Raw genomic sequence first — 23,297 nt, forward strand, 5'->3', positions numbered from 1 at the left:
CTGTGCAGTAATTTTTCCACTGATTTTTTGGGTTTTCTAGATATTTCATGATTTCATATCTGCAAATAGAGACAGTTCTCTTTCTTCTACCTTTTCTACATTCTACCGTTTTGTGTCCAATACTTACGCCTCTGTTATTACTTGTCTAACTGCTAAGATAGAGCTTCTAATACTAAATAATAATGGGGAATATGGATATTCTTATGTTGTTCCCGAATTTAATGGAAATGCTGATTGTGTGTCCTCATTAAGTAAGAAACTGGATTTTAGGCTGAGATATACATATTTCATGTTACAGAACTATTTCCTCAAAATCTATTTCATTGCATGTGATGGCTAATTTTATGTGTCAACTTGATTGGGCTTAAGGGATGCCCAGTTGGCTGGTAAAACATTATTTCTGAGCGCATCTGTCAGGGTGTCTCCAGAATCTAGCATTTGAGTTTGTAGACCTAGTAAAGAAGATTGCCCTCCCCAACTTAAGTGGGCATCATTCAATCTGTTGAGGTCCTGAATAGAACAAAAAAGCAGAAGAAGGGCAAATTTGTTCTCTTTGCTTGAGCTGAGACATGCATCTTCTCCTGTCCTTGGACAACCATCCCCTGGTCCTCAGGCCTTCAGGATCAGAATGAATTACACCACTGGCTTTTTGATTCTCCAGCTTGCAGATGGCAGATCATGGGACTTCCTGGCCTACATAATTACATGAGCCAATTCCTAAAATAAATCTCTTCTCTTTCTCTTTCCTTCTCTCTCTCTGTATTTTAAAGATATACATGTCTTTAAAATGATGAATGTGTGCTGAAGTCTGTCAAATGCCTCTTAAGTATCTATAAATATGATCCTACGCTATTTCTTCTCAGGTCTACTAATATGATGAAATACATTAATACACTCCCCAACACAGAACTATTCTTTCATTCCTGATATAAATCCCATTTTGCTTTAATATGCTATTGCATTTTGTTGCAAGTATTTTATTTATAATTCTTGTATAGATGTTCATAAGTAAGATTGTTTTATAGGGTTTTTTAATGCAATCTTTATTAAGTTTTGGGTATCAATATGATAGTCACTTCAGTAAAAGAATTTGAAAGTTTTTTTCTTTTCTTATTTTCCAGAAGAGATTAAGTACCATTGGGAGTAAAATATTTTTAGGGTTGAAAAAATTATATGAAACCATCTGGATTTAATAAGCCTTTTTGTGAAAGAGGTCTTTTTTTAAAATTTTATTTATTTTTATTTTCGGCTGCATTGTATCTTTGTTGCTGTGCGCAGGCTTTCTCTAGTTGTGGCGAGTGGGGGCTACTCTTGGTTGCGGTGTGCGGGCTTCTCATTGCAGTGGCTTCTTTTATTGCGGAGCACAGGCTCTAGGCATGCGGGCTTCAGTAGTTGTGGCACGCAGGCTCTACAGCGCAGGCTCAGTAGTTGTGGCGCACGGGCTTAGTTGCTCTGCGGCATGTGGGATCTTCCCAGACCAGGGCTTGAACCTGTGTCCCCTGCACTGGCGATTCTTAACCACTGCACCACCAAGGAAGCCCTGAAAGAGCTCTTTGAAAACTTGCCCACTGATTCTATGTAATTTAGTGTGTTTAGATTTTCTACCATTACTGGGATCAGTTCCTCTGTTTGTTTTGTTTCACTTTTTATTTTCGGCAATTGACTTTTTTTAAAGTGTATAATTCAGCAGTTTTCAGTGTATTCACAATGGTGAGCAGCCATTACCACTACTAATCCTAGAACATTTTCATCACCTCCAAAAGTATCCCCATACCTGTTAGCAGTCACTTCTCATTCTCCTCTCCCCATACCTCCTTGCCATCATTAATCTACTGTCTGTCTCTATGGACTTGCCTATCATGGACATTTCATATAAGTGTCATACAATATATGGCCTTTTTTGTCTGGCTTCTTTCACTCAGCATAATGCTTTCAAGGTTCATCCATGCTGTAGCATGTATCAGTACTTCATTCACTTTTTATGGCTGAATAATATCCATTATGTGGATATACCACATTTCCTTATCCATTCATCAGTTGATGGAAATTTGAATTGTTTCTACTTTGAGAGTATTATGAATAAAGCTGTTATGAACATTCATACACAAGTTTTTATGTGGACATATTTTTTCATTTCTCTTGGGTATATACTTAGGAATGAAATTCCTGGGTCATATGGTAGCTCTATGTTTGTATTTTTGAAGAACTACAAATCTGTTTTCTAAAGTGGCGGCACCATTCTAGATTCCCACCAGGAGAGCATGAGGGTTGCAATTTCTCCACATCCTCACCAACATTTGTTACTTTACTTTTTAAAATTATCCTAGTAGATCTGAAGTAGTATTTCATTGTGGTTTTGACTTCCAGTTCCCTAACAACTAATGATGTCTGGCACATATTTATGTGTGTATTAGCCGTTAAAAGTGTTCTTTGGAGAGATAGCTATTCAAATCTTTTACCGACTTTATAAATGGGTTATTTGTATTTTTATTGCGATATAAGAGTTCTAATATATTCTGGATGCTGGACCCTTATCAGATATATAATTTGCAAATATTTTCTCCCATTCTGTGGTTGTCTTTTGTTTTCTTTATGGTGTCCACCGAAGCACAGAAGTTTTGAATTCTGATGAAATCCAACTTACCTATTTTTTCTCCCTTGGTTGCTTATGCATCACGTGTCATATCTAAGAAACCACTGCCTAATCCTTGGTCACAAAGATTTACACCTATGTTTTCTTCCAAGCTTTATGTTTCTTCCTCTATTTTGAGTTAAGTTTTGTATATGGTATGCTTCATTCATTTGCATGTGGATATCCAGTTGTACCAGCACCATTTGTTGCAAAGCCTATACTTTCTCCACTGAATTGAACTGCCAACTTTGTTGAAGATCAATTGACCATAAATGTAAGGGTTTATTTCTAGACTCTCAACTCTGTTCCACTGATCTACATGTCTAGCCTTATGCCATATGCCAGTATCACAGAGTCTTTATTACTGTAGCTTTGAAGTAGATTTTGAAATAAGAAGTGTGAGAACAACTTCTTTTTCAAGATTGTTTTTGGCTATTCTAGGTCCCTTGCAATTCCATATGAATTTTAGGATCAGCCTGTCAATTACTGAAAGAAAAAAAAAAGGCAGCTGGGATTTTGATAGGGATTGTGTTGAATCTGGTGATTAATTTGGGGAGTATTGTCATCTTGACAATATTAAGTGTTCCAATCCAGGTACACAAGACTAGGATAAGCTTTGACAAATTATATTTAACTAGAAAGTTGCCTTTTTCAGCTAGATTTTCAAATTTGCTTATAAAGTTGTACAAACCACTCTCTTAGGATATTTTAAAACTTCCTCTGTTTTGATGGTTATTTCCACAAAGTCATCTGTGCATTTGTGCCTCCTTTAAAAACAAAATTCCCATTGGTTTATCTTTTTTTTAGCCTTTTACCAAAAAACAGCTTTTCATTTTATTTATTAGTTCCTACTCTTTCCCTGATTTCCAGCCCCGTTAATTCTGTTTTTATCTTCTCTCATTCCTCCCTTTTGCTTTCTCTCAGTTTACCCTTTTTCCCTAGCTTTTTGAGTTGAATGTCCTATTCATTTTTTTATGCCTTTATTTTTCTTGATATAGGCATTTAATGAGTTTTGATTTGGTTATATCACATAGATTCTGATGTCATTTCCATTTTCATATCTCATTTCCATTATAGTTATTTTCAAGAAGTTTTCTATTTCATGGTCCTAAAATTTCCCCTTTGACCTAAGAATTGTGTATAGACTTTAAATTTTTTCTAGGTTGAACTCCAAATTTGGGTGTGAATGAGATCTCCCAGGAAAGGGTGTAAAGTAAAAAGATGGACAGAGATGAAACTCTGGTGGACATTAATAAACCAAATAGAGGGTAGTTGTCCCCAAAAGGATCTAAGAAGAAGAGTCGATTTGGAGATGTTGGATGAAAACAAAAGGTGATGTCATGGAAAACAAGGGACAAGACAATTGGTGACCTCAGGGAACACAGTTAGAATGGGAATGGGGGTGGTAGATAGAAGTCAAATTACAAACTGCATGTTGAAGAATGAACAGAGTGAAGGTTATCACTAAAGCAAACTCCTTTTTTTATTAAGATTCTTAGCTATGAAGAGAAAGAACGAACATTAGCTGGGGTGGGGGTTACTGGGTAGAAGTTTTAACTGTTGTTTTTATTTGTTTTATATGGGAGACATTTGTGCCGTGGGGTAGTTTACAATAATAATGGAGGCTTTTCCATCCATAATTCTTTGTACCCTTCCCCCCAACCTAGGCAGCTAGGGCACTCCAAGTTCACTGCATCAGGGAGAGGATAACTCAGCATAATACAGAGTTCAGGGTGAATGCCAAAGAAAGCTTAGTTATGGAAAGGAATCATTACTTGTGAGGGTGTGGCTAAGGCACTTACACTATCCATGCCTGCCCCTGTGGAGGCAACCTTGTTTCTGCCTGGCTTTAGGCTATGTGCTCAGGAGAGCCAGGCCTTGTTAGCTTGGAGAGCTCTCAGCGCCAGCCCTAGGCTGCTCTTTCGCTTGCAGTCCTAACCATCGGGGCTTATTATGGACGGCTCTGTACGGCCACCGCACAGACACGGTCATCTGAAAATTTTCCCAAGCTCTAATTAAGATTCCTTTGAGCACAGTGTGGGAATCCTTCTTGCTCCATATACCCTTGTCTATACCTGCTACTGTGAGACTTTGTAGCATTGAAATTTGGTCTTCAAGTCTCTGGTTCAAATATGCTCATTTTTCTGTGGGTTTTTAGCGTCCCAGGTTTTTAGCTCCCCAGGTGATTCTAATGTGCACCCCGCACTAGGAACTACTGCTGTAGTCCACATGCCAACCTACCCACCATCCTGTAGCTAATTTCCTTTCTAAAAACCCGAGTCTAGTTTTATCAATTCTCTACATTTATGGATTTATCTTGCCTACATAACTGAATCCAGTCTCCTTAGGGCAGCGAACAATCACTCACTCTCTGGCCCCTAACCCACCTTTACACATGCATTCCTAATAACTCCTCACAACTAGTTACATACCTTCTGCTGTATACAGACAGATGAGGCTGTACACCTTACAGAACCCAAATATTAAATAGGTTTGTCTTTAGTAAGTTTATAACTTAGGAGAGACAAGACTATAAGCTTTCAGTTAAAAATATAAATACTTCTAGAGTTAAATTAGCAAAGGAAAGCCTAAAATGAGCTCTCAAGGTTAGAAACTATTACAAAATGCACCAATAGTTTTCAGAAAAAAGTAGACATTTGAGTGCCACTTCTCAGTAATTCAAAAACTAAAATAGAAGAAGGCAATGGGTTAGGAGCTGGTGTGGCTACCATGCCTTTAAATAAACCAAGAGCTGCCTTGAATTACAGTGCTGACGGCCTGGCTTCTGGCCTGGTTTCATTACTGCATTATACAGTGGCACCTCTAAGCACTTGTTTCTGAATCCTTCAAAGACAAAAATAATGCATTCCCATGTTCCTTGGGACCCTGCTACTGTAACCGAATCTTCTCCCTTTCATAGCCACCTGAATAGAACCCACACCTGTCTTTCTCACCTCCCCCCAGGGAAAGAACAGATTTGGACATCTTGCCTTATTATCTCTGTAGATGAAATGGATGCACTCTCTGTCATTCACTCTATCTAGAATACATAGAACACTCAACTTCACTGCTGCAATTAACTGCAGTTTAGACAAAGTTACTTGCTCTGTGTTCAAGGTGGAACCACTAGTTACGCCTACTGTCCTCCAAATAAATTTGGGGCAATTTCAAACAATGTATCTGTTATCCATAACTTGTGATTTGTGGAAGAAGTCTTAAAGGGAGACATTCTTCATGTCATGCTTGACTGGAGTAGCAAAACAATGATGGCTCTTCTTCTCTACCCCAGCAGCCCCCTCTGAAGGGGCCACTCCACCAACCAACTTCATTCAGCCTAGGACACAGCTTAGTAAGATACCTAGGGCCCCAAAGCCTTCCTTGAGTTCCTGTGAAGAAAATTCAGTGAGGACAATCTGTGAGGATATGGTCACTGTTATAACAAACACCAACATCAAGTGGCATAATACTATTGTCACAGAAGTGGCTTATAGTAAATTCAAAATGAGTTTTCCTGATCAATAGGTGGCTTTCCTCCAAAAAATCATTCAGGGACCCAGCTCCTTCTATCTTCTGGTTCTATCATTTTCAATACATGACTTCCAACGTCACTCTGCTTGCCTGTATCAAGCTAGAAAGGGGAAAAGCCTGAAAGATCACACGTGGAGGTTTTTATGGATCAGGCCTAGAAGTGGCACACATCACTTCCACCTACATCCCATTGGCCAAAACTCAGTCATAATTCCCAGCCCCCCCTGTATCTGCAAGAGATTCCCAGAATTATAGTTTAGTCCATGTTCAGGAAGAGAGCAAACAGAATTAGACCACCCAATCTCCACCACAGTCGACCAAAATGACATGAACCACTAGTGGCCTAATATTAGGCTTATACAACCTCATCAGGATTTGAGGGTCACCATACCAGACAGGCAATACGGTACCTGACAGATCCACAGTCTTCCTGAGAGTTTCTTAGTGTATATATTGTTATGTCTTATACCATTTGATCCGCCTCCTTAGGCACAGCTGCTTTAAGCAGAGATGGCTACTTAACCAAAAAATGATCTCTCTCTCTATAGGCCTACAAAAGAGAGGCCTATGAAGTTGTCTACTGTAAGAGCACTGCTCAACAAAAGCACTCTCTACTCAATATTGACAAATAGCCAAAGCGGACTTTTCTCCCTTCTTCCTTGGGAGTTTTAAAGGAAGCAAAACAGAGAGAGATACAGATGAAAGAGAGATGGAAGAGGAATAACAGAGAGACAGAAAACAGCAGAATGAGAAGGCATCAGAAGCCATGAGTAAGTAGAAGCAAAGGGACAGGAGACACACAGCGGAGGTTAAATTAGTCAGTAGCAAAGTAGGAAGAAGGATCTGGAAGACAGGGAATAGAAGTATATGAGTAAACAAAGGGGAAAGGTGTGGGGGGCACTAAATTAGGAGTTGGGGATTAACATATACACACTACTATATATAAAATAATCAACAAGGACCTACTGCACAGCACAGGGGACTCTACTCGATAGTCTGTAATAACTTATATGGGAAAAGAATCTGAAAAAGAATAGATATATGTATATGTATAACTGAATCACTTTGCTGAAACTAGCACCTGAAACTAACACAACATTGTAAATCAACTATACTCCAGTATAAAATAAAAATTTAAAAGGGAAGTGTATGAGTCAAATCACCAGCATGTTAGGCTACCAGAAGTGGAGTTGAAGTGGAGTCACAAAGCAACTGCGGAAACACTAGTGCTCTGTGTTCCCTTAACAGCAACAAATACCGCTCCAGTGAGCTAAGAGGCTTGAATGCACTGCAGTTTTTCGCTTATTCCTTATGATTTAAGAAATAATTACTTCTTATATCACTTATTTCCAAATAGATCCTTAAAATACCCTTCAGTAACTAAGAAAACTTAAAAGATTATCTGGTCCCATGCAACCTGAAAGAGTGCAACCAACAGAATGATGACAGGGAGCCAGATTTCCAAACATGCCTGTGGCTATCTGAGCAGACAGTAATGCTTCTTGGGTGTGTCCCCTCTAACTTTCAAAGCTAATGAAGATACTACCATGAACTGTCCTTTGTTATGCATTTGCATCAAGTCTTCCACACTTAATAATGCTGACAGTTTTCAAATGGAAACCAACATTTTATTTCGATGTTAAAGAGAACAGGTTGAGGCCACAGAAGTACGAACTTGGAAGCCACAGAGGGTACACACCCAGAGGCCACAGGAATTATATGCCCAGAGGCCCCAGGAAGTACACTCCCTGAGACCACCAATACTCAGAGAGCCTCTGGCTCCCAATTTTTGTAGACACACAGCAAACCCTGCACCTGATCTAGATAATAACAATAAGTACAACAGACAGATACCTACAATCCAGAGTCAAGAAAAGCTGACCTCCAAAGATAAAATACAAAGAGTCTTCTTTCTAAAAACAGGCAATTAAGTACCCTGAACAGGACAGCCCGAACCCAAGTGTTATTTTTATGTCACAATGCCATCATGTTAATCAACTTCCATCTATAAAGCCTGAGACATAGTTTAGTGGGATACCTAGAATCCCACATCCTTTCTGATGCCCTCCAATACATTTATGCACTCAGCCTAAGATTAACTGGAGAACTACATCCATTCCAGACTCCTGAATGCCACTGAGAAGCCATAAAAATAAACTTCAGCATAGGTTTGACCCCATCCCATGAGAACATTATCATACTATGAATGTAACTGTATGAGTTAAAAAAAAAATGGGGAGGCAAGAAAATAATATATATGCATCTCCTTGTATACGCATAGCATATTTCTGCGGTGATCCCTAGAAACTAGTACTTTCATTGTTAGTATAGTTTGGAGGGGTTTTGAATGGCTGGTGGAAGGGGCTTAGAGGGACTTTTCTCTGTACTTTGTTCTCTTTGAATTTTTAACCATGTGAATATATTATCTATTCAAAAATATTTTTCAAAACAAATTTTAACTCCCTTTCCTGATTATCCTCTTCATATCCTGTAACTGTTTAAGATCCACTGCTCTCCCTCAAAGCTTACTTTCTCCTTTAACATCTTTAACAAACTCTTCTTTCAATCTCACAGAGTGAGTTTCTGTCTTTGTTCAGACTGCTATAACAACATACCACAAACTGAGTGCTTATAAACAACATATATTTATTTCTCACAGTTGGAGGCTAGGAAGTTCAAGATCATGGCACAGGCAGATTTGGTGTCTGGTGAGAATCTGCTTCCTAGTTGGCCATCTTTTTGCTGTAACCTCACATGGTGGAAGGGATGAACTAGTTCTCTGGTCTCTTTTATACGGCACTAATCCCAATCATGAGGGCTCCACCCTCATGACGTAATCACCTCCCAAAGGCCCCACTTCCAAACACTATCACACTATGGCATAGGATTTCAACATATGAAACTTGGGCAAACACAAACATTCAGACCATAGCAGTTTCTTATTTATCCTCTCCACCATCCTACTGTCAAAATTTAATTATGTAGATCAAAATACCCTACCTCCCAGCAACAATAATAAAAATCTTCCTCTTTAGGAAAAGGTAAAAAATAACTTGGGCTTACAGGATTTATTTTTTGACATTCTAGGAAAGGGATAAAATCTTTGAACAATTCCACATGAATAATTTTAGCCTCGATACAATGGTAATATAATATCACAAATAACCCAAATTTCCAAAATTAGGAGATATGTCAAACTATGAAATGCCTTGTAGCCATTAAAAATAATAATATAAATTTATAAAATGTCATTTAGATACAAAGTATTCAAGTATAAGCAAATGTTTTAAAGATGAAAGAACTCTTGGGATTAACATATACACACTACTATATATAAAACAGATAATCAACAAGCACCTACTGTATAGCACAGGGAACTCTACTCAATACTCTGTAATTACCTATATGGGAAAAGAATCTGAAAAAGAATAGATACATGTATATGTATAACTGATCACTTTGCTGTACACCTGAAACTAACATAACATTGTAAATCAACTATACTGCAATATAAAATAAAAATTTAAAAAACAAAATAAAGATGAAAGAACTCAGGGAAAAATACCCATGAGCACTTTCTGAAAAAAAAAAAAAGAGAATCTAGACAACAGAAATAAATCAAAGAATTCAAGGATGGAGGAGGAAACGGTGGTTAGCAGAAATTCCATTGAACTGTGGGAAAAATATACTAAAAGATGGCATGATACTAAAGTATAAACATTCTACCTTGTCAATGTAAAAATATTAATAATAACATACCTAAGATAAACTGGGGGTGGGGGGGGGCCTGAGGGAGAAAAAGTAGAAGGAATTTTGAAAGTACTAACACCCTCATCTTCTACAGCAGGAAGTCAACTGTTACTTTCATATTTGAAATGGGTAGTTCTTTTAAAAAACACAGTGACTACAACCTCTTGATGTTTTTCTTGTTATCTTTTATGAATTTAACATAAATAATGTCTCTCATGGCTAACAAACATTTGAGGTTACACAATTTCTTCAATTTAATTTTTTTCTTGTGTTACATTCAAGTAAAATTAAAACTTTTATTTTTAAAGAGCATGATTATTGTGATCTTATTTTTATAGGAATAGTCTCTTCATTTATTTAATGTTTTATTGGTGATCTACTACGTGCCGAACACAGTTCTAGGTGCTGAAATACAGCAGTGAACAAAACGACAGAAACCCCTGTCCTTGTGGAGATTATATGCTAGACTTTTTTCTTCCATAATTTCTTTCTTTTTCCTTCCTTCCCTTTCCTCTTTCCTTCTTTCTTACTAACTCCTCACTCTTTTATCCATTTATCCTATTACACATGGATAAAAAAGATCTAGAATAATAGTTCTCCAACATTAATAACTGTTATTTCAAGAGGTGGAATTCGGGATAATTTTTTTAAACTTTCTTTAAGTGATTCTTTAATCACAGTTCATCAGAAGGACTATTACAAGCAAACCAATTTTTTACAAAGCGACTTCAAAGTGAGATGGTGAAATAAGATATAAACCACTCTTTAAAAATATTTATTGTTATGTATAATTGTGAACTATTTCAGAGAAAAGTACAGAAAAAAATATTACAGGGAATTCCCTGGCGGTGCAGCGGTTAGGACCCCGCACTTTCATTGCCAAGGTCCTGGATTCAATCCCAGGTCGGAGAACTAAGATTCCACAAGCCACTCGGTGCACCTCCCCCACAAAAAAAAAGTTACAGACAGCCTTATATCCAATACCAAGATTTAACAGAAGTTAACATTTTGCCACATTTATTTGCTTCAGATTTTGTTCCCTAACAATAAAACATTGCAGAAACAACTAAAATTCCACTCTTCATCCCTCTCCCTCCATCTTCAGGTGCAACCACTATTCTAAGGATAATGTTTATCACTCTCATGCATGTATTTGTCTTCATAAACAATAGACTATCACTTTGTACATTTAAATTTTACATTATGCGGTTATCATAATGTTCACTTCCTTCTCCAATATTTTAAACTCAACATTATTATTTTTATATTTTGCAGTATGTGGGCCTCTCACTGTTGTGGGCTCTCCCATTGCGGAGCACAGGCTCCGGATGCGCAGGCTCAGCAGCCATGGCTCACAGGCCCAGCCGCTCAGCAGCACGTGGGATCTTCCCCGACCGGGGCACAAACCCGCGTCCCCTGCATCGGCAGGCGGACTCTCAACCACTGCGCCACCAGGGAAGCCCTCTAGTGTACTTTTATTGCTAGAATCAAAGATAAAAAGAACATAGATTATAAAAAACTAGGTATGTTTGTGAACAAGATTAGAGCTACTTTCAAATTAAATTTATCAGCTACATGGAATATCTTCCTTACTCCTTTTTTTTTGGTTGCGCTGTGCAGCTTGAAGGATCTCAGTTCCCCAACCAGGGACTGAACCTGGGCCATGGCAGTGAAAGCACCAAATCCTAACCACTGGACCACCAGGAAACTCTCAAGCTTGCATACTTTAGGGGTATTCCTTGTGGAGTGGGTTTTATTTTTTACCAAACTAGCTTTATTCAGGGTAACTTAAATTTATTCTATTAAAACTACTCTAATGACTTTTGTTTCCAAAAATTAAATCCATACTCACAAGGTGTTTCATATGATTAATTTTTCTAAAATTTCTGAATACATGAAAGTAGAAATAGTTAAAAAATAGATGGCATACATTTCACAGCCTAAGGCTAAGATCTTTCATGTATTAAAAGATAAATCACTAAATGGAAAAATGGGGAAAGGTCATGAACTGCCAGTTCAAACAAAGAAAAATACAAATTGTCTTTAGACATGAAAAAAATGTCTACAATTAGGGAAATGAAAATTAACACTGAGTTTCTAATTTTCACATATCAGATTGGCAAAAGTCCTAAAGTTTGATAATTAAGCTTTAAGAGGGAGTGGGGAAATAGGCATGCCTGTATAATGATGTGAGAGAATATAGGGTCAAGACAGCAACACCTACCAAAAATATTCATGCAATTTGACACATTTCCAAGAATTTATCCTAGAGAAAAAGTCTCAGTCTTGCAAAATGACATGCATACTCAGATATTCTTTGCAACATGGACTGTTATAGCAAAAGCCTAGAAACAACCTAAATATCCATCAAGGGTAGATTAATTCAATATATTATGGTTCATCCATACAATGAAATGAGGAAGCTCTTTATGTACTAATAAAGAATAGTCACCAAAATATACTTATAGGTGAAAAAAGCAAAGTGCATAGTGATTTATATAATATCTCACCACTTATGGTAAAAATACACACACATCCTGCAACTCAATGTCAAAAAAACAAACAATCCAGTTTAAAAATGGGAAAAGGACTAGAGTAGACATTTCTCCAAAGAAGATGTACAAATGGCCAATAAGTACATGAAAATATGTTCAATATCATAATCATTAGGGAAATGCAAATCAGAACCACAAGATTCCACTTTATACCCATTGGGATGGTTATTTTAAAAAACAAAATGTATTGGCAAGGATGTGGAGAAACTGGAGCCTTGTGCTTTGCTGGTGGGAATGTAAAATGGAACAGCCACTGTGGAAAACAGTACAGTGGTTTCTCAAAAAATTAAACATAGAACTACCACATGATCTAGCAATTCTACATCTGGTTACACAACCAAAGAATTAAAAGCAGGGACTTGAAAAGACAGCTGTACATCAGTGCTCACGGCAACATTACTCAAATAGCCAAAAGGTGGAAACAACCCAAATGTCCATGGACAGATGGATGGATAAACAAAATGTGTTATATACACACAGTGGAATATTATTCAGCTTTAAGGGATGGAATTCTGATACATGCTACGACATGGATGAACCTTGAAGACATTACGCTAAGTCAAATAAGCCAGACACAAAAGGACAAATACTGTATGATTCCACTTACATGAGGTACCTAGTATACTCAAACTCATAAAGATAGAAAGTAGAATGGTGGTTGCCAGGAGCTTAGGAGAGGGGAGAATGGGGAGTTATTGTTTAAAGGGTATGGAGTTTCAGTTTGGGAAAATAAAGTTCTGGAGATGGATGGAAATAATGTGAATGTACTCAATACCCTGAACTATACACTTAAAAATGGTTAATTTTATGTTATGTATATTTACCACAATAAAAAATACATACATACATACAAACACGTGTACTTGCATGGACTATCTCTGGAAGAATTAGAGAAACATAATAAATCTTGCCTTTAGAAAAGGGAACCAGATAGCTAAGTGAAGAGATTTACCTATCACTATATATTTTTTGTACCTTTAGAATTTTACCCTATGTGTATATATTATCTATTCAAAAATTTAATTTTCAATCACACTTATTGATTGAAATCTAAACATAGAGCAGGAAAATGTATATAAGTCAAAATGTATTATGGTCTATGTTTTGTATGAAGCAAAATAAAAATGCCCCTAATTAATGCTACTGAAAACTTGCCTCAATGTTTTTCAAGATGCAACTTTCAAAAACTATTTAACAAGGAAAATGGAAGATAAAATGAACTGCTTCAGAACTTAAAAGATCAAAACAGGACACCCAGATATAAGTAAAAAGTTCTTATGCGACTAAAATATAACATTGTTAATCCAGATTAAATAGAGGAAAGTCAGATCTAAATTATGTACTTCAAGAATATAAAGTAGAGGGCTTCCCTGGTGGCGCAGTGGTTGAGAGTCCGTCTGTTGATGCAGGGGACACGGGTTCGTGCCCCGGTCCGGGAAGATCCCACGTGCCGCGGAGCGGCTGGGCCCGTGAACCATGGCCGCTGAGCCTGTGCCCCGCAACGGGAGAGACCACAGCAGTGAGAGGCCCTGTACCGAAAAAAAAAAAAAAAAGGGCTTCCCTGGTGGCGCAGTGGTTGAGAGTCCGCCTGCTGATGCAGGGGACACAGGTTCGTGCCCCGGTCCGGGAGGATCCCGCATGCCGCAGAGCGGCTGGGCCTGTGGGCCATGGCTGCTGAGCCTGCGTGTCTGCAGCCTGTGCTCTGCAACGGAAGAGGCCACAACAGTGAGAGGCCTGCGTATTGGGGAAAAAAAAAAAAAAAAAAGAATATAAAGTAGAATAATAATATTAGCTAATATTGTTCTAAGCTTTAAATCCCAAACTAATTCGTTCCAAGTTAATATTGTTCTAAGAGCTTTAAAAATGTCCACTGACAACAGCTGTTCTCAAACTTTTTGGTCTCAGAACCCCTTTTACATGCTTAAAAATTATTCAGACCCACAAACAGCTTTTGTTTGTGTGAGGTATATTTATCTATATTTACCATACTAAAAAGTACACCTCAAAGTTTAAAAATATTTATTTACTAATTCATTTAGAAATAATGATAAACCCATTATACGCCTACATAAATAAAATTTTTATGAAAAATAACTATATTTTCCAAAACAAAAAATAAATTTAATTAGAAAAATGGCACTGTTTTACATGTTTGCAAATCTCTTTAAGGTCTGGCTTAACAGAAGGCAGCTGGATTCTCATATCTGGTTCTGCATTCAATCTGTTACAATATCACACATGTAGCTTTTGAAAAACTCCAATATAACTTGTGAAAAATGAGAATGAAAATAGCAAATACTGTCTCAGATTTTTATGAAAATAGTTTTGATTTCACAGACCCCTGAAAGAGTCCTGTGGATACACAGGGGTATACAAACCATTTTGAGAACTACTTACTTACATCAATCCTATGTGGCAAATGTAAAAACTGAGGCACAGAGAGAATAAATCAATTACAGTCACAAAGCTAGGAATGAACCCAGAAAGTCTGATTCCAATCCCCAGAGTTGCCCCTCAGAGCCAGGAGGAAAGCAGCAGGGGCCCATTTCATAATGTTTTACATAATGATTAAAAAAAAACCCACTGGCTGCCTGGCAGTCACAATACCAGACCTCCACTCCACCTAATGTGCTAAAATTTCAAATTAAATCTTTTAATTCATGCCAAGCAGAGGTAAGGGGTGCTGGTCTGCCCTTCAAGGGAAACAGCATCACTTGAAGGATCAAGCACATTAGGGCAGGAATAGCCAAATGCCCTGGAAGCTTCTCAAGAACAGCTGTCTCTTCCAAACCGAGCTATTATGTCTGTCTCTGGAACTCTTACCCCATTCAGACCCCTCCTTACACCATTCAATCTACACAGAATACTGCCTTCAATTCTTAATTAAAATGTTCAAAAAGAAGACTAATAAAGAGACTAGTTCTATCAGATAGTAAAGCATACTATAAATTGATAGCAATTAATATAGGACTGTCCTAGTATATATGATCAGGAGGTAAGGCAATAGATCAGAACACATAGCCTAAATTAGACTCAATTATAGAAAATGCAGTACATTATAAAGTGGATCTAATAATTCAAGAAGTAAATAAACTGAACTGTTTAGCAATTTGAAAAAAAATCTATTTAGACCTTCACTTTTAATCATATGCCAAAATAAATTCTAGCTAGATGAACTGTTTTTACAAATAGAGGAGCCTGCTGAGGCTGGGCAAGGCAGGACCAGACCTTATTCAGCACTGCATTCCCAGGCCTCTTCCAGGGCTGCGGCACAGCTGCCCCAAAGAGAAGAAACTAATTTGAGTTTCAACTCTGTGGCTAGTCTATTATTCGATCTTGGGCAAGTCATTGTGCTTCTTGGTCCTTAATTTCTGATTTATAAAGAGTGGATAGTAATGATACCTGCAGCATGAGAACACTCGCTGTAAACTTTAAAGTGCTATACAAATTAGCAGAAGGAGTATAGAAACTGCATTCATCCATGTTCCTACCACTCAGATACGCTTAGCATTAATATTTTAGTGCTAAAAACAATGCCAATTTTCTTAGTAATGTTATTTTATAAAGTAGACATTTTAAGAACATACACTTTTCCTCGGGGCCTCAGTACAATTATTTTAATTCTGAATGGGTAAAAGATGCAACCCCTAAACATGTTTATTTCCCCTGAATTGGCCCTTCTATCAAAAAAAGGCCTGGGGCTTCCTTGGTGGCGCAGCGGTTGAGAATTTGCCTGCTAATGCAGGGGACACGGGTTCGAGCCCTGGTCTGGGAGGATCCCACATGCCGCGGAGCAGCTGGGCCCGTGAGCCACAACTACTGAGCCTGAACTTCGCAACGAGAGGCCGCGATAGTAAGAGGCCCGCACACCGCGATGAAGAGTGGCCCCCGCTTGCCACAACTAGAGAAAGCCCTCACACAGAAACGAAGACCCAACACAGCAAAAAAAAAAAAAAAAGGCCTGGCATCAGGGATTTGGGAAATTTTCTCTTCACTGCTACTTTCAGGAAGCCTCAAAGCAGGAGATGAGCCCATGAAATCCATGAAGGGTGGGGTGGAGGGGAGCAGGGAGGGAAGGGGCGACACAGCCCAGCAAGACACCGAATTAGAGAAACGCTGACATGACCTTAAGCAAACTATTTACCTTCTCCTAGTCTCCAAAAACTGGAGATGCCAACCCTTACTGTACCAATAAAAAGACTAAAATGAGGTAATGTACACAAAAACCCTTAGCACCCAACTATAGGTAGACGTCAGAGAGCAAGGCTTGAGTAAATGCTGGTTTCCCTTCTCTGTTCCCCCTCTCTTTCATAAAGCTATCCTGGTTCTTCTTGCACTTCCCTGACTTCTCTGACAATACCTCTCCTCTCCTTCCCCAGGAGAACCCTTCTGCTCCAGTGAGAGGTCTGAGGTAAAGGCACGTGCCATCCATATATTTATTCAAATTGCAGGCAAGAGTCGCAAGCTCCCCACCCCATCCCAAACCCTATCAACCACCACTACTGTCCCACCGGGTTTCCCGCTAGGATACTCACACTGCGGAGTGTCATTCACAATGCATGCAGTGAGGCTGGCGCCACTTCGAGCTGTGCAGTGCTCAGCCCTGCACTTTACCCTCACACTTCCCTGGCAATGGCTGAGCCAAGCCTCCCACAAGGCCGACTACAGTTACAGTGCTGGAAGTTAACTCCACTCTCTACCTTATCCACTGCAGTAAAGCCCATGAACATAGTTGAGTACCAAACAAAACTTTGTAAGGTGTTACTATAAAGTAATGAAACTGACTGCACTTATCACTCTCCTTTCGTGTAATCACACCTTGTACCTTCAGGTGTGAGAAACTAAGGAATACATATACAGTCAGCCCTCCGTATCCATGGGTTCCACATCCAAAGATTCAACCATCCACAGATCTAAAATACTGGGAGAAAAAACCCCAGAAAGTTCCAAAAGCAAAATCTGAATTTGCCACATGCCACAGGCAACTATTTACATAGCATTTACACTGTGTTAGGTACTATAAGCAATCAGAGATGATTTAAAATATATGGGAGGGACTTCCTGGTGGCGCAGTGGTTAAGAGTCCGCCTGCCACTGCAGGGGACACAGGTTCGCACCCTGGTCCGGGAAGATCCCACATGCTGCGGAGCAACTAATCCCAAGTGCCACAACTACTGAGCCCGCGCTCTAGAGCCCGTGAGCCTCAACTACTGAGCCCACGTGCCACAACTACTGAAGCCCACACACCTACAGCCTGTGCTCTGCAACAAGAGAAGCCACCACAATGAGAAGCTCATGCACCACAACAAAGAGTAGCCCCCGCTCACCACAACTAGAGAAAGCCCGCGTGCAGCAACGAAGACCCAATGCAGCCATAAACAAACAAATAAATTCATATATAAAAAAATAAAATATACAGAAGGATGTAGGTAGGTAATATGCAAATTCTATGCCACTTTTTATAAGGGGTTTGAGCATCCCTAGATTTTGATATCCTCGAGGGGTGAGGGGTTGGGGGTGAGTCAGGGAGGAGTCGGGGTGTGCCTTGGAACCAATCCTTTGTAGATACCGAGGGACGACCGTAGCTACAATTTTTCATACATAAAACCTCGTATTGTTCATTCAGTTTAGCTCAGATTTAAAGCACTTAGTCCTGGGAGTTCCCTGGCAGTCCAGGGATTATGACTCTGCACTTTCACTGCCGAGGGGCTGGGTTCAATCCCTGGTCGGGCAATTAAGATCCCACAAGCCACGCGGGGGGCAAAAAAAAGCACTTAGTCACTTCCAACTGTTTTCTTGGCCTCTGTACTACTAGTTTCTGACTCTTGAGATTGTGATCCCATCAAATACTCCTCATTCAGTTTGGTCTCCTGGAACAATGGTTTCATTGCCTTTCTTTGATGTACATATGTGGCATAGATTCTACAGCTTCTGTTTTATGCATGTATAATCTCCTCTACCTTTTTGCCTCTTCTTTTTTCACACTATTCTTTGTCTCCTGTCCTCCATTCTAGATCTACCAGTATTCATGTCTTTTTCTCATCTTTTTATGTTCTTTTGTTTTGGTTCTTTTGGTTATTTTACTCAAGGAGTGTATCATGTTTAAGTATTATTAATCCTTCTTTGTAATATCATGTTCATAGCTTGATTATACATAGCTATGTATTTTATTTTTTTAAATTTATTTATTTAATTCATTTATTTTTGGCTGTGTTGGGTCTTCATTGCTGCGCATGGGCTTTCTCTAGTTGCAGTGAGCAGGGGCTAGTCTTCCTTGCAGTGTGTGTGCTTCTCACTGCAGTGGCTTCTCTTGTTGCAGAGCATGGGCTCTAGGCACGTGGCTTCAGTAATGTGGCTCACAGGGTCTAAGAGCACAGGCTTAGCTGCTCCGCAGCATGTGGGATCTTCCCAGACCAGGGATCAAACCCGTGTCCCTTTCAATGGCAAGTGGATCCTTAACCACTGAGCCACCAGGGAAGTCCCCATACCTATGTACTTTAAAAGCAAATTCTATTCATTCACTCAACAAATATATACTGAGTGTCAACTATGTGTCTAGTACTAAAGCTATAGTAGAGTTAGCCTCATTCACAGAATTTAGTCTGTAGGTTAGAATAGGCAATGTGGATATATATTCTTTCCACCAGATTATGAAGAATAATAAACAGTATAGATCCAAAGCAACAGATAGAAAAGACCTTTTACAGGGTACAGAAAAATAAGTACTTTAAATAGCATAATAAGTCCAAAGAAAGTAAAAAGAAGAGAATGAACCCTCCTCTACTTTACAAGTTGTATCAGCAATTTAGAATTAGAAGAAAACATTTCCAAACCTCACATCCACTGTATTATTTGACTCATGGTCAAATACTTCAAAAGCTTCTTTGATTTTTTTGTGAAATTCTGCTACTGCTATCTCTGCAAAAGAAAAAGTAAATAAAAATTATTTTTTTAACTTTAACTTCAAAACAAAAATTTCAATAACTAGAAATTCTAGGAAGGAAGAACATGGCAGAACTCCTTCCTAATATTTTTTATTGGGGGGGTGGGGAGAGGCTCTGTAGGAGAATGTCTTTACGCAGAGGAGAGGCATGCTGAACTCTTTAAGAGTGAAATGTTATGATGTTTGCAATTTACCTTTCTCCCCGCTTCCCAATATTCTTTTTTTTTTTTTTTTTTTTTGCGGTACGCGGGCCTCTCACTGCCGTGGCCTCCCCCGTTGCGGAGCACAGGCTACGGACATGCAGGCTCAGCGGCCATAGCTCACGGGCCCAGCCGCTCTGCGGCACGTGGGATCTTCCCGGACCGGGGCACGAACCCGTGTCCCCTGCATCGGCAGGCGGACTCTCAACCACTGTGCCACCCAGGAAGCCTCCCAATATTCTTAATGTATCATTTGGCATGTTTAACTTCCTCTAGAGATCTCAAAGACGGAGTTTTTAAAACAACTTTTTTACTGAGACATAATACACAAACAAGAAAGTACCAAAGGTGCACTTATCTCAAGTATACAGCTTACTGAGTTTTTATATATGTATATAGTCACAGAGCTGAACTACCACCCAGATCAAGATATAGAACATTTCCAGCACCAGCCTATCTTCCATCTCAGTTTGGGTAGATCCTAGCCTGAGAAGCAGAAGGAATCCAGTGCCACAGATATTGTGTTTCTCTAGTGTGTCCACCTGTCTTGCTTTACTCTATGCTTGAGGAGGATGGAAATTGGGGAGTGGGAGGCATACAAAAGCAACATGTTACACTCGCTCAAAAAACTTTCAAACTGGGCTTCCCTGGTGGCGCAGTGGTTGAGAGTCCGCCTGCCAATGCAGGGGACGTGGGTTCGTGCCCCGGTCCGGGAGGATCCCACATGCCGCGGAGCGGCTGGGCCCATGGGCCATGGATGCTGGGCCTGCGCGTCCGGAGCCTGTGCTCCGCAACAGGAGAGGCCACAGCGGTGAGAGGCCAGCGTACCGCAAAAAAAAAACCAAAAAACTTTCAAACTAGTTTTGAAACTAAAACTTACTTAGATGAAACAATTAAAACGTCATTTATTCAGTAAATATTGATTGAGTATCTACTATGTACTACACACTATTCTAAGTGCTACAGTTAGAGCAAGGAACAAAATAGACAAAAATTCCTGCCTCCGTGGAGCTATTTTGTGCGTGGTGGGGGAGATACATAAGCTTATACACACTTGGTAAAATACACAGTAAGTCAAATGGTGCTAGAAAATATAAAGCAGGGAAGGGACATGGGTGCTGGCAATGTGGGTAGGGGCAAATGGGATGGGATGGTGGTTTGGGAAGGCCTACCTAAGTGATAAGGTGACATCTGCACAGACCAGAAGGAGGAGAAAGAGCCAGCCTTGTGAATATCAGCAGGAAGAGTTTTTAGCCAGAGAGAACAAGAAAGGCAGAATGGTAGGAAATAAGGTCAGAAAGGTATGAGTTTGAGGGTGGGGACAGATTCTATAAGGGCTCTGCAGGCTACTTTAAGGACGGTGTCTTGTACTTTGAAAGAGGTGAGAAACCCCTGGAGGGTTCTAAGCAGCGAAGTGACATGGTCTGGCTTCTATTCACTTTGGCTATTATGTTAAGAATACCCTGGAAAGGAACAAGGGTGGAAGAAAAGAGACCAGTTAGGAGGATATTGCTATATTCTATTTTTTTTTGGTACGCGGGCCTCTCACTGTTGTGGCCTCTCCCGTTGCGGAGCACAGGCTCCGAACGCGCAGGCTCTGCGGCCATGGCTCACGGGCCCAGCCGCTCCACGGCATGTGGGATCTTCCCGGACCGGGGCACGAACCCGCGTCCCCTGCATCGGCAGGCGGACTCTCAACCACTGCGCCACCAGGGAAGCCCTGCTATATTCTAGATGAGAGAATATTGTACTTACTATTTGAAAAACAAACAGCTTTTCTAGAAAAAGTGGAAAGAGAGAGATTAAGTATGAGTTTAGATAATTATTTTAATTATAAATATATTCCCTTTACCCTAACATAACCACTAACATAAAATTTTGCTGTATTTTCCTTTCTTCGTACACAACCTTTTATAACTACCATTCATTCTCCTAACTACTTCACTGAAATGTTTTATTTTTCCAGGTTGCAACATAACCTTCAATTCTGAACAGTACCAAAGGAATGTAACAATTTATTGATAATGTTAATTTTTCTTTATTATAATAAATAACATGGCAGCAAACTTCTACTAGTTTAATAAGCAAGTAAATGTTATCTCATTATTTAAATTTACAGCTCTTTGCTTACAAGTAAGTCTAAATAATGATCCTTTATGCTTGTTTACCACCTCTATTTTCTGTTATGAATTGTCTGTTCATGTTCTCTGCTCATCCCTACTGAGATCTTCTGTTTTTTCTTAACAATTTGTATGAGCTCTTTAAATAATAAAGACTTAACCCTATGTCATGATTACTGAAAACAATTTTCCAGGTCAGTTGTTTTCATTTGTTTTCCTAAAATGAAAACAGTTCCATCTCCTTTATGATCACCAAAATCACACATGATTCCTGAAGAAAAAAAAAAAGGAAAGAAGTTTAGACTAAGTAAAAACCACTTCAAATCCTACCAAGCAGAGTTAACTACTCTTAATGTTGTCCTCTAATCTAATTTTTCACTCAACAATAAACTGTGAGCATCTTTTTATTCTCAAAAAAAACTTATTACATTATCATTTTTAGTGGCTGATATTCCATTATAGAACTTTATCATAATTTATTAAACCAACTCCCTAATTGTAGACATTTAAGTAGTTCCCAACTTTTTTGTTTTTACAATAATTCTTGAGTGAACCATTCTTCCCAATTCGTCTTTGTGCATTTGTCTTATTATCTCGCTGAAATACAATAAGTTGAATTTGTGTTAGATATTGGGAAGGCTCTTATTAGTCTTAATAGTACCGTGGGAAAATCTCACTGGTTATAATACTGCCATTGCACAAAGCTGATGTTTGCTTTTTAAATTTAAGATTATTTTTTAAGTACATTATCTTTTATTTTTATTTTAGTCACATCTGTTAAGATTTCTTCTCATCCTTTAAAGTTTAGAAACATATCCTTTGAAAGGACCACCAAAAGAGGGAGAAAATCATCCTTTTTCTATAGGTTTGGTGAATACTCAATTCTATTTTCTTCTACAATTTAAAAATACACTTACTCTTAAATCCATCTGAAAGTTATTTTGTCATGATTCAAAGTGAAAGATTAATTTCTAATCTTATTTTAGTAATTTCTAATTTACTAAGCACTTGAGTTCTTTCCTCCTACTTTATAATGTGTTATAATCCTCTATGTGATGGAGACTAGTTCTATTGATTGTCTATTCTATCAATTCCATTCTGAATTGCATTTCTAGTCTTACACCATTACCATCCTATTTTACTTATTACCACTGTTATTGGTCTTCTTTTTAGGAATGTTCTTTAATATTCTCACCCGTGTATTCTTCCGAATGAAATTTAGAAATCCAAATAAAATTTAGAAATTCCAAATAAAACACCATTGGGAGTTTTATTGCGTATTGCAATGAAGCTATATGCCGAGAAAGAATTAACATTTTAAAATAGTTTTCGGACTTCCCTGGTGGCGCAGTGGTTAAGAATCTGCCTGCCAATGCAGGTGACACGGGTTCGAACCCTGGTCCAGGAAGATCTCACATGCCATGGAGCAACTAAGCCCGTGCATCACAACTACTGAGCCTGTGCTCTGAAGCCCACGTGCCACAACTACTGAGCCCGCGTGCCACAACTGCTGAAGCCTGAGCACCTGGAGCCTGTGCTCTGCAGCAGAAGAGGCCACCATGGTGGGAG

At 39.0% G+C, this 23,297-nt stretch overlaps 1 protein-coding gene across 2 annotated transcripts in view; it reads right to left on the reverse strand.

The window, feature by feature from the left end:
• DRC8 (dynein regulatory complex subunit 8) overlaps positions 1-23,297 on the reverse strand; it is a 128,417-nt gene that overhangs the window by 40,132 nt on the left and 64,988 nt on the right. For both annotated transcript variants that reach the window (XM_082833482.1, XM_082833481.1), the window contains exon 2: positions 19,299-19,383. In XM_082833482.1, coding sequence (XP_082689608.1) covers positions 19,299-19,383 — 85 coding nt within the window. The remainder of the gene's footprint in view (positions 1-19,298; positions 19,384-23,297) is intronic.

Source organism: Leucopleurus acutus (genome assembly GCF_964270905.1).
Source record: "Leucopleurus acutus genome assembly, chromosome: 2".
In the NCBI taxonomy this organism is placed as follows: domain Eukaryota; kingdom Metazoa; phylum Chordata; class Mammalia; order Artiodactyla; family Delphinidae; genus Leucopleurus; species Leucopleurus acutus.